At 39.3% G+C, this 12,446-nt stretch overlaps 1 protein-coding gene across 1 annotated transcript in view; it reads right to left on the bottom strand.

Moving 5' to 3' along the window:
* The window catches only part of LOC128658001 (gastrula zinc finger protein XlCGF57.1-like), a 157,801-nt gene extending 157,346 nt beyond the window's left edge, over positions 1-455 (bottom strand). The window contains exon 1 of the mRNA XM_053712441.1: positions 404-455. Coding sequence (XP_053568416.1) covers positions 404-455 — 52 coding nt within the window. The remainder of the gene's footprint in view (positions 1-403) is intronic.
* Between the last annotated feature and the right edge of the window lie 11,991 nt (positions 456-12,446).

The raw sequence follows: 12,446 nt of genomic DNA, 5'->3' as shown, positions 1-12,446 counted from the left end.
GAGATAAGGTAATTAAATGCTGATTTTCCATTGTTCTCTCCAAGTATTGGTGATTGTTTTATGGACAGATATAAGATAAAGAAGCAGGTATATGTACACAATGTGATAAGGTAATGAGATCTGATTATACCTACAAGCTCAACCCATTTTATTACGTTGTGGCTTCAAAACACAAAATCAGAGCTTAAATATACACAAATAACCCTTAAAATGCTAATGTTCATTTTTTTTTGCTCTGCAGTTGGTAAAAAAAAGCAATTGTAAACACATTAAGGACAAAACTATTTTACAGTATACTGTCCCTTTAAGATGATCAGATCACTGAGGTTTCTGGTTTGTTACTGTAAATTTTATCCCATTCTGATGCCAAAACCAGGTGATATGCACGTGACGTCTTGCTTACCTCTGTGTGCATCAGCAAGCGCTGAGGTTTGGTTCTCGGTCTTGTCAGACATTGCCTAGTTCAGTAACTGAATTTGTCAGATATTCTAATGTTTCTTCTTTACAGACAAACTCAGTGATGTGTATTGTATGTGATCTTTAAAGTAAACAGGAGCCTATACAGTGAGAAAGACAAAGAGATAGAGAAGGTCTCATGTACAGTTCATTGTCATAGGGGGGATGCTTTGAACTACTGATGTCCAAAAACCTGTATCTGAGCATCATAAACAGACCAGGACTCAGGAATACCTCTGATTGGTTACAAAGGGATAACGTGAATAAAACTGATTAATCAGAGGACAGGGAGTATAATAAATAAACTGTTCTAAGAGTTCATATAATTACGTCACAAATTACTTTTATCTTTTTATTTTTAAGACATGTGACCAGAGGCGTAACTAGAACCCACAGGGCCCAGGTGCAAGAATCTAAGAAGGCCCCCCCCACACACACACACACAAAAAAAAAAATGTAAATTTGACACTTTTTTTTATTATTATTATTATTATTATTATTACAAACTGTGACACTGGCACCAATTAGCTCAGACAATAAGCAAAGTGATATTACTGTGACACTGGCACCAATTAGCTCAGACAATAAGCACTGTGATATTACTGTGACACTGGCACCAATTAGCTCAGACAATAAGCACTGTGATATTACTGTGACACTGGCACCAATTAGCTCAGACAATAAGCACTGTGATATTACTGTGACACTGGCACCAATTAGCTCAGACAATAAGCACTGTGATATTACTGTGACACTGGCACCAATTAGCTCAGACAATAAGCACTGTGATATTACTGTGACACTGGCACCAATTATCTCAGACAATAAGCACTGTGATATTACTGTGACACTGGCACCAATTAGCTCAGACAATAAGCACTGTGATATTACTGTGACACTGGCACCAATTAGCTCAGACAATAAGCATTGTGATATTACTGTGACACTGGCAGAAATTATCTCAGACAGACAATAAGCACTGTGATATTAATGTGACACTGGCACCAATTAGCTCAGACAATAAGCACTGTGATATTACTGTGACACTGGCACCAATTAGCTCAGACAATAAGCACTGTGATATTACTGTGACACTGGCACCAATTAGCTCAGACAATAAGCATTGTGATATTACTGTGACACTGGCAGAAATTATCTCAGACAGACAATAAGCACTGTGATATTAATGTGACACTGGCACCAATTAGCTCAGACAATAAGCACTGTGATATTACTGTGACACTGGCACCAATTAGCTCAGACAATAAGCACTGTGATATTACTGTGACACTGGCACCAAATTATCTCAGACAGAAAATAAGCACTGTGATATTAATGTGACACTGGCACCAATTAGCTCAGACAATAAGCACTGTGATATTACTGTGACACTGGCACAAATTATCTCAGACAGACAATAAGCACTGTGCTATTAATGTGACACTGGCACCAATTAGCTCAGACAATAAGCACTGTGATATTACTGTGACACTGGCACAAATTATCTCAGACAATAAACACTGTGATATTACTGTGACACTGGCACCAATTAGCTCAGACAATAAGCATTGTGATATTACTGTGACACTGGCACCAATTAGCTCAGACAATAAGCACTTGTGATATTACTTTGACACTGGCACCAATTATCTCATACAATAAGCACTGTGATATTACTGTGACACTGGCACCAATTATCTCAGACAATAAGCACTGTGATATTAATGGGACACTAGCACCAATTAGCTCAGACAATAAGCACTGTGATATTACTGTGACACTGGCACAAATTATCTCAGACAATAAACACTGTGATATTACTGTGACACTGGCACCAATTAGCTCAGACAATAAGCATTGTGATATTACTGTGACACTGGCACCAATTAGCTCAGACAATAAGCACTTGTGATATTACTTTGACACTGGCACCAATTATCTCATACAATAAGCACTGTGATATTACTGTGACACTGGCACCAATTATCTCAGACAATAAGCACTGTGATATTAATGGGACACTAGCACCAATTATCTCAGACAATAAGCACTGTGATATTAATGGGACACTAGCACCAATTAGCTCAGACAATAAGCACTGTGATATTACTGTGAAACTGGCACCAATTAGCTCAGACAATAAGCACTGTGATATTACTGTGAAACTGGCACCAATTAGCTCAGACAATAAGAACTGTGATATTACTTTGACACTGGCACCAATTAGCTCAGACAATAAGAACTGTGATATTACTGTGACACTGGCACCAATTAGCTCAGACAATAAGAACTGTGGTATTACTGTGAAACTGGCACCAATTAGCTCAGACAATAAGCACTGTGATATTACTGTGAAACTGGCACCAATTAGCTCAGACAATAAGAACTGTGATATTACTTTGACACTGGCACAACTTATCTCAGACAGACAATAAGCACTGTGATATTACTGTGACACTGGCACCAATTAGCTCAGACAATAAGCAGTGTGATATTACTGTGAAACTGGCACCAATTAGCTCAGACAATAAGAACTGTGATATTACTTTGACACTGGCACAACTTATCTCAGACAGACAATAAGCACTGTGATATTAATGTGACACTGGCACCAATTAGCTCAGACAATAAGCACTGTGATATTACTGTGACACTGGCACCAATTATCTCAGACAATAAGCACTGTGATATTACTGTGACATTGGCACCAATTATCTCAGACAATAAGCACTGTGATATTACTGTGACGCTGGCACCAATTATATCAGACAATAAGCACTGTGATATTACTGTGACACTGGCACCAATTAGCTCAGACAATAAGCACTTGTGATATTACTTTGACACTGGCACCAATTATCTCATACAATAAGCACTGTGATATTACTGTGACACTGGCACCAATTATCTCAGACAATAAGCACTGTGATATTAATGGGACACTAGCACCAATTATCTCAGACAATAAGCACTGTGATATTAATGGGACACTAGCACCAATTAGCTCAGACAATAAGCACTGTGATATTACTGTGAAACTGGCACCAATTAGCTCAGACAATAAGCACTGTGATATTACTGTGAAACTGGCACCAATTAGCTCAGACAATAAGAACTGTGATATTACTTTGACACTGGCACAACTTATCTCAGACAGACAATAAGCACTGTGATATTACTGTGACACTGGCACCAATTAGCTCAGACAATAAGCAGTGTGATATTACTGTGAAACTGGCACCAATTAGCTCAGACAATAAGAACTGTGATATTACTTTGACACTGGCACAACTTATCTCAGACAGACAATAAGCACTGTGATATTAATGTGACACTGGCACCAATTAGCTCAGACAATAAGCACTGTGATATTACTGTGACACTGGCACCAATTATCTCAGACAATAAGCACTGTGATATTACTGTGACATTGGCACCAATTATCTCAGACAATAAGCACTGTGATATTACTGTGACGCTGGCACCAATTATATCAGACAATAAGCACTGTGATATTACTGTGACACTGGCACCAATTATCTCAGACAATAAGCACTGTGATATTACTGTGACACTGGCACCAATTATCTCAGACAATAAGCACTTGTGATATTACTTTGACACTGGCACCAATTATCTCATACAATAAGCACTGTGATATTACTGTGACACTGGCACCAATTATCTCAGACAATAAGCACTGTGATATTAATGGGACACTAGCACCAATTAGCTCAGACAATAAGCACTGTGATATTACTGTGACACTGGCACAAATTATCTCAGACAATAAACACTGTGATATTACTGTGACACTGGCACCAATTAGCTCAGACAATAAGCATTGTGATATTACTGTGACACTGGCACCAATTAGCTCAGACAATAAGCACTTGTGATATTACTTTGACACTGGCACCAATTATCTCATACAATAAGCACTGTGATATTACTGTGACACTGGCACCAATTATCTCAGACAATAAGCACTGTGATATTAATGGGACACTAGCACCAATTATCTCAGACAATAAGCACTGTGATATTAATGGGACACTAGCACCAATTAGCTCAGACAATAAGCACTGTGATATTACTGTGAAACTGGCACCAATTAGCTCAGACAATAAGCACTGTGATATTACTGTGAAACTGGCACCAATTAGCTCAGACAATAAGAACTGTGATATTACTTTGACACTGGCACCAATTAGCTCAGACAATAAGAACTGTGATATTACTGTGACACTGGCACCAATTAGCTCAGACAATAAGAACTGTGGTATTACTGTGAAACTGGCACCAATTAGCTCAGACAATAAGCACTGTGATATTACTGTGAAACTGGCACCAATTAGCTCAGACAATAAGAACTGTGATATTACTTTGACACTGGCACAACTTATCTCAGACAGACAATAAGCACTGTGATATTACTGTGACACTGGCACCAATTAGCTCAGACAATAAGCAGTGTGATATTACTGTGAAACTGGCACCAATTAGCTCAGACAATAAGAACTGTGATATTACTTTGACACTGGCACAACTTATCTCAGACAGACAATAAGCACTGTGATATTAATGTGACACTGGCACCAATTAGCTCAGACAATAAGCACTGTGATATTACTGTGACACTGGCACCAATTATCTCAGACAATAAGCACTGTGATATTACTGTGACATTGGCACCAATTATCTCAGACAATAAGCACTGTGATATTACTGTGACGCTGGCACCAATTATCTCAGACAATAAGCACTGTGATATTACTGTGACACTGGCACCAATTATCTCAGACAATAAGCACTGTGATATTACTGTGACACTGGCACCAATTATCTCAGACAATAAGCACTGTGATATTACTGTGACACTGGCACCAATTATCTCAGACAATAAGCACTGTGATATTACTGTGACACTGGCACCAATTATCTCAGACAATAAGCACTGTGATATTACTGTGACACTCTTTTTGAATGTCATAAACAACAGGTATAAAAAAAATGTCTCAGAGTTTATTGAATTTTCTTCAAAAGCTAAAGCAAGAGTACAGTTTACAAGAACTTTGCAGTGCAATTATGTAAAGAGAGCTGCACTAAAATGCTTCCTATCATATCACTAAAGATGAGCATTACCAATCCCCAACATTATCTTGCAAAGATTTTAAAGTAAGTGGGCAACTGGACATCATATCTAAAATGTAGGTTATTATCATCTTATTGGTTTTATAAGAACCACTAGATAGATTTTTTTTTTTTTTTTAAAACAGATGATGTGTGGGTGGGATCAGTTGGTTTAAAATAATCTACAAATATAAATTCTTAGTGGCACATGGTTATTTTATAGACATGAAGGCAATTAACAAAATTATCACAACTGGCTCCTGTTATGAGTTGGTCTTGTTATTCACACTGTTGTCTTTGCTTTTTACTATACTGTCCCTTTAACTTTATTGATTCAGATAGAGCATAGGGCAGGGAAATGAAAGGAAACTTCTAATTTAAAAGGAATAAAAGCAGCTGCTCATTTTAAATCCATGCAATGATTATGCAATGCTAATGTCTTTAATGGTCATTGCAATGTCAAAACCCAGTACCAGTGTACCAATATTAGCATTGAAATTAAGCAAACTGATACTACGTAACAAATAGGGGCACACAATCAAATACAGGAGTTTGAGTATAGCAGAGCATGATGACAATATAAATGCTATTGAAAGTATTGTGCCTTAAATTCTAGCTCACATTGACTGTGCCCCCCCCCCCCGTGGTCCCCCCTCAGTGCTCACCTCAACGTGCCCCCCCCGGCCAGTGGCTGCCCCCCCCTCAGTCTGACTCTAAGCTCACACAGTGACTGTGCCCCCCAGTATGATTCTGAGTTCAACTTCACCAACTTCACTGTGACCCCTGCGGCCCCCCTTCAGTCTTACAGCAACTCTGTCTCTGATCTGAGGTGCTGAGTGAGCACTCACCGAGAGTGACTGTGCCCCCCCTTGGCCCCCCTCAGTCTGACTTTAAGGAACTCACCGTGCTGCTGCGGCCCCCTTCAGTCTGAGCAGCTTTAGCTTACATCGGATTCCACTCTGTAGTCACTGGCTGTGACACTGCTGCCGGCCTGCTGCGCTAACCAAAGACAGACTCAGTCTCCCACTGGACCCAGAGAATGCACCACAGACCACTGTCCTCCACTCCAGTCCAGACTCGATCGACTCCTGTCCTGCTACTAACAGGCTGCACGTGCAGTCACGAGAAAATTGTTGAGATACACGTGCGTGCAGCCTGTCAGGAGGGAGGGAGGAGGAGGGAGAGAAGAGATCAGTCGCGCCAAAATGAAAAGTTCCGGCCGGGGCAGGCAGCCGACAGCAGACAGCACCAGACAATCAGATCAAATAATGACAATTGTGCTGCTGCGCCTGGCTGCCCTAGTGTGCACTGCCCCAAATATATTATTTGAATCAGAATTGGATATTAGTGAATTGAACAGGTTAAGTTTTGGGGGGGAATTATAAAAAATTTATAATAAAAAAAAAAAATACAACCACCTGCCTTGTTGGGCCCCCCTGTTTGGGAGACCTGCTGGGCCCGGTCGCAATGGCGACCTTCGCATCACTGTTAGTTACGCCCCTGCATGTGACACCTCTGTACATCTTTGTATTTAAAGGGACATAAAACCCAGTTTTCTCTCTCTCATGATTTAGATAGAACATAACATTTTAAACAACTTTCTAATTTACTTCTATTATCAATTTTTCCTCGTTTTCTTGTTATCCTTTGTTAAAAAACAGAAATGTAAGCTTAGGAGTGTGAACGTGTCTGCAGCACTATATAGCGGCAGTTTTGCAACAATGTTATACATTAGCAGGAGCACTAGATGGCAGCACTATTTCCTGTCATGTAGTGCTTCAGGCATGTGCACGCTACCTACCTAGGCATCTCTTCAACAAAGAATAACATAAGAATGAAATAAATTTGAGAATAGAAGTAAATTGGAAACTTTTTAAAAATGGTATTCTCTATCCGAATCCTGAAAGAACAGTTTTGGGTTTAATGTTCCTTTAAAGGGATAGTCTAGTCAAAAATAAACTTTCATGATTCAGATAGATCATGCAATTCTAAGCAACTTTCCAATTTACTCCTATTATCAATTTTTCTTCATTCTCTTTGTATTTTTGTTTTAAAAAGCAAGAATGTAAGGTCCATTTTGGTCCAGCACCTGGATAGTGCTTGCTGATTGGATGGCTACATTTAGACACCAATCAGCAAGCACTACCCAGGTTCTGAACAAAAAATGGGCCAGCTTCTAAGCTTACATTCCTGCTGTTTAAAGTAAAGATACCAAGAGAATGAAGAAAAATTGATAATAGAAGTAAATTAGAAAGTTGCTTAAAATATCATGCGCTATCTGAATCATGAAAGTTTAATTTTGACTATACTATCCCTTTAAACACCAATTTCAGTGGGGGGTTTTCTGTGAGTTACCCACACAAATTATATGCTGTTTTTCAGCAGACCAATCACTTTTAGAAACAAACTTTAGTTTGCATTAATACCCAAATATGAAAAAAGTAGTCAAATGAAATGCAAAACAATTTTTGTGTCATTCTTCTACATCTTACATGACCGGAGTCAACAGTATGGCAATCTCATCTTCAATTAATGGCTATACCCACACCCTATAGATTTTGTGTGTGTATATATATATATATACACATACATACATACAGTTGTGCTCATAAGTACATACCCTGGCAGAATTTATGATTTCTTGGCCATTTTTCAGAGACACAAAAACGATTTTACAAAAGTCGCACAACTTATACTTTATTTTCAACATTTGAGAGGCAATTGTGTGCCTTTTGTAAAACTTGACTTACTATATCTAATAGCAACCCATAAATGCTCGTTTGGGCTAGGGGTCTGACAGAGAGAAAACATACAGCAGAGTCCGCAACAGTAAACAGTGAATCGATAAAACAAGAAAAGATTCACTGTTTACATCAGGCTGCTGTCGGCATTAGGTGTCATAAAAATTCCTGACCGGAACATTTGTGTGTGAGAGGGGAGGTCTGTAAAGAGTGCTCTCTGTGTCAGATATCTGCGCAGTGTGCACACAGAAAGTCCTGATGTGGTGCAGCTGGTGTAAAACCCGGAGACAGACTCCCTTGAACATGCAGCTGTAGTTAGGGAGACAAAGCTACTCTGGAACTCCAGACTCAGACTCCCGACTCATTATTTCTCACTGTGCATTTACACTTTCCTTTTTAAAATAAATCTACAGATACATTTCTTTCTGTGCATATTCTATTATGTTTATGAGCGCTGTCCCATCTTTCACAGTTGTTTGAAAGATTACATATATATTTATACATACATACATACATACACATATTATATAGTATATATATATATATATATATATATATATATATATATATATATATATATATATATATATATATATATATATATATATATATACACACAGGGAGTGCAGAATTATTAGGCAAATGAGTATTTTGACCACATCATCCTCTTTATGCATGTTGTCTTACTCCAAGCTGTATAGGCTCGAAAGCCTACTACCAATTAAGCATATTAGGTGATGTGCATCTCTGTAATGAGAAGGGGTGTGGTCTAATGACATCAACACCCTATATCAGGTGTGCATAATTATTAGGCAACTTCCTTTCCTTTGGCAAAATGGGTCAAAAGAAGGACTTGACAGGCTCAGAAAAGTAAAAAATAGTGAGATATCTTGCAGAGGGATGCAGCACTCTTAAAATTGCAAGGCTTCTGAAGCATGATCATCGAACAATCAAGCGTTTCATTCAAAATAGTCAACAGGGTCACAAGAAGCGTGTGGAAAAACCAAGGCGCAAAATAACTGCCCATGAACTGAGAAAAGTCAAGCGTGCAGCTGCCAAGATGCCACTTGCCACCAGTTTGGCCATATTTCAGAGCTGCAACATCACTGGAGTGCCCAAAAGCACAAGGTGTGCAATACTCAGAGACATGGCCAAGGTAAGAAAGGCTGAAAGACGACCACCACTGAACAAGACACACAAGCTGAAACGTCAAAACTGGGCCAAGAAATATCTCAAGACTGATTTTTCTAAGGTTTTATGGACTGATGAAATGAGAGTGAGTCTTGATGGGCCAGATGGATGGGCCCGTGGCTGGATTGGTAAAGGGCAGAGAGCTCCAGTCCGACTCAGACGCCAGCAAGGTGGAGGTAGAGTACTGGTTTGGGCTGGTATCATCAAAGATGAGCTTGTGGGGCCTTTTCGGGTTGAGGATGGAGTCAAGCTCAACTCCCAGTCCTACTGCCAGTTTCTGGAAGACACCTTCTTCAAGCAGTGGTACAGGAAGAAGTCTGCATCCTTCAAGAAAAACATGATTTTCATGCAGGACAATGCTCCATCACACGCGTCCAAGTACTCCACAGCCTGGCTGGCAAGAAAGGGTATAAAAGAAGAAAATCTAATGACATGGCCTCCTTGTTCACCTGATCTGAACCCCATTGAGAACCTGTGGTCCATCATAAAATGTGAGATTTACAAGGAGGGAAAACAGTACACCTCTCTGAACAGTGTCTGGGAGGCTGTGGTTGCTGCTGCATGCAATGTTGATGGTGAACAGATCAAAACACTGACAGAATCCATGGATGGCAGGCTTTTGAGTGTCCTTGCAAAGAAAGGTGGCTATATTGGTCACTGATTTGTTTTTGTTTTGTTTTTGAATGTCAGAAATGTATATTTGTGAATGTTGAGATGTTATATTGGTTTCACTGGTAAAAATAAATAATTGAAATGGGTATATATTTGTTTTTTGTTAAGTTGCCTAATAATTATGCACAGTAATAGTCACCTGCACACACAGATATCCCCCTAAAATAGCTATAACTAAAAACAAACTAAAAACTACTTCCAAAACTATTCAGCTTTGATATCAATGAGTTTTTTGGGTTCATTGAGAACATGGTTGTTGTTCAATAATAAAATTAATCCTCAAAAATACAACTTGGCTAATAATTCTGCACTCCCTGTATATATATATATATATATATATATATATATATATATATATATATATATATATATATATATATATATATGGAATAGAACAAGTTCATGAAAATCGTGGGCAGTAATCGTGATGCATCGTGATGCATCGCAGAATCGAATCGTAATCGAATCGTGAGACCAGTGAAGATGCACACCCCTTATATATATATATATATATATATATATATATATATATATATAAAATAACTAAACCTTTTTTGTTTAATCGTCTTCGGGAGCACATCAGGCTTTATGGTTAGTTTTGCACTACTTGTCTAATTATTAAAGGGACAGTCAACACTTCCGTTAACATGATTTGGTATTGAAAATAAAAAACCGAAGACCTGCCTGCACTATACTCCTCCTGCCTTGCCGCCTTGCTTCTGTCCTAATCAGCGTCGCTAACTTCTCTAATAACCGGTAAATATGGCAGCCGAACTCCCCCCACCGTTACGTAGCTGCCTTCTTCTTCAACTTATAAGCAAATCAGAATCCAGTCCTCGGACAGAAATTGCATGCGCGTGCAATTTCTGTCCTAGGACTGGATTCTGATTTGCTTATCAGTTGAAGAAGAAGGCAGCTACGTAACGGTGGAGGGAGTTTGGCTGCCATATTTACCGGTTATTAGAGAAGTTAGCGACGCTGATTAGGACAGAAGCAAGGCGGCAAGGCAGGAGGGGTATAGTGCAGGCGGATCTCCGTTTTTTTATTTTCAATATCAAATCATGTTAAATGAAGTGTTGACTGTCCCTTTAAGCAATATGCTGCAGAACTAAAGGCTGGTGTACTGAAGGGGTATCACAGACGTTGGTGAAGTGTGTATAAAACATTTATAATGAAGCTTAATGTAATTAATACTTTATTTCGCATAACCATTGTCACTAATGTCTTCTACATTCCCAGTATCTGTCTCACCCACATGCCTCCTCCACAGCACCTTATATATAGACACTATAGAGATCCCTTCTGTATCACATGCACCACCCACTACTATAGCGCATCATGCAGAGATACACAGTACTATAGAGAGGGTCCATATGACATACATACACGCTCCCCTTATATATAAACATTTAATAATTTATGTTCCCTCAGCCTCACACACAGCAACCTACTCACTACCTTATATACAGGAATAAAAATATACAGAAAGTCTCCCTCTGCCTCACATGCATCCACCTCCCCAGTACCTTATATAAAGAACTATATTATTACAGGCTCTGCCGCCTCACACATACACCCAGAGAGATTGCTTGTCTCACACACATAGCCCCTCCCCAGTACCTTATATACAGATCTATATTATTATAGAGAGGTTGCTCATGTCTCATATGCACAACCCCTTCCTATTAACTTATAGATCTTTATTATTATATAGAGGTGGGTGCCCTGGGTCTGACACACACAGCCCCCTGCACCTTATATACAGATCTAAACTATTATACTGCTGCTCTGTCTACCTCACACACATCCAGACCGATCCCTATTACCTTATATACAGATGTAAGTTATTGTGAGGTTCCCTCACACACACGAACTTAGCTTCCTACTAGTACCTTCCATACAGCTATATAATACTATAGAGAGGCTCCCTCTGCCTCACAAACACGCATTCATCTCCCTCCCCAGAGCCTGTAGCTAGCTTCGTACACACAGTCCTCCTTTAGTAAAGCATATGTAGATACATAAGACTAATACAACGGTAGCTTTGTTTGTGTTTACCTACATGAGTCATCCATGTTGAATACGGATAATGTAGCAGGCTGCAGCTTTTTCCCTTCCAGCAGAAGGACATATGACGTCACAAGTCACATGGCTGTCGTTGGTTCGCTGTTTTCACAAGTTCGTCGTTGTCACAGAACACTGGAGTTGCGCACGCACAACCCGTCGGATTGCGAGTAATCACGTGTCCGGAAG

The sequence above is a fragment of the Bombina bombina genome, chromosome 4, assembly GCF_027579735.1.
Source record: "Bombina bombina isolate aBomBom1 chromosome 4, aBomBom1.pri, whole genome shotgun sequence".
NCBI lineage: Eukaryota > Metazoa > Chordata > Amphibia > Anura > Bombinatoridae > Bombina > Bombina bombina.
Note: the sequence above shows the minus strand (reverse complement) of the source record. Positions and strands in the feature narration are given on the sequence as shown.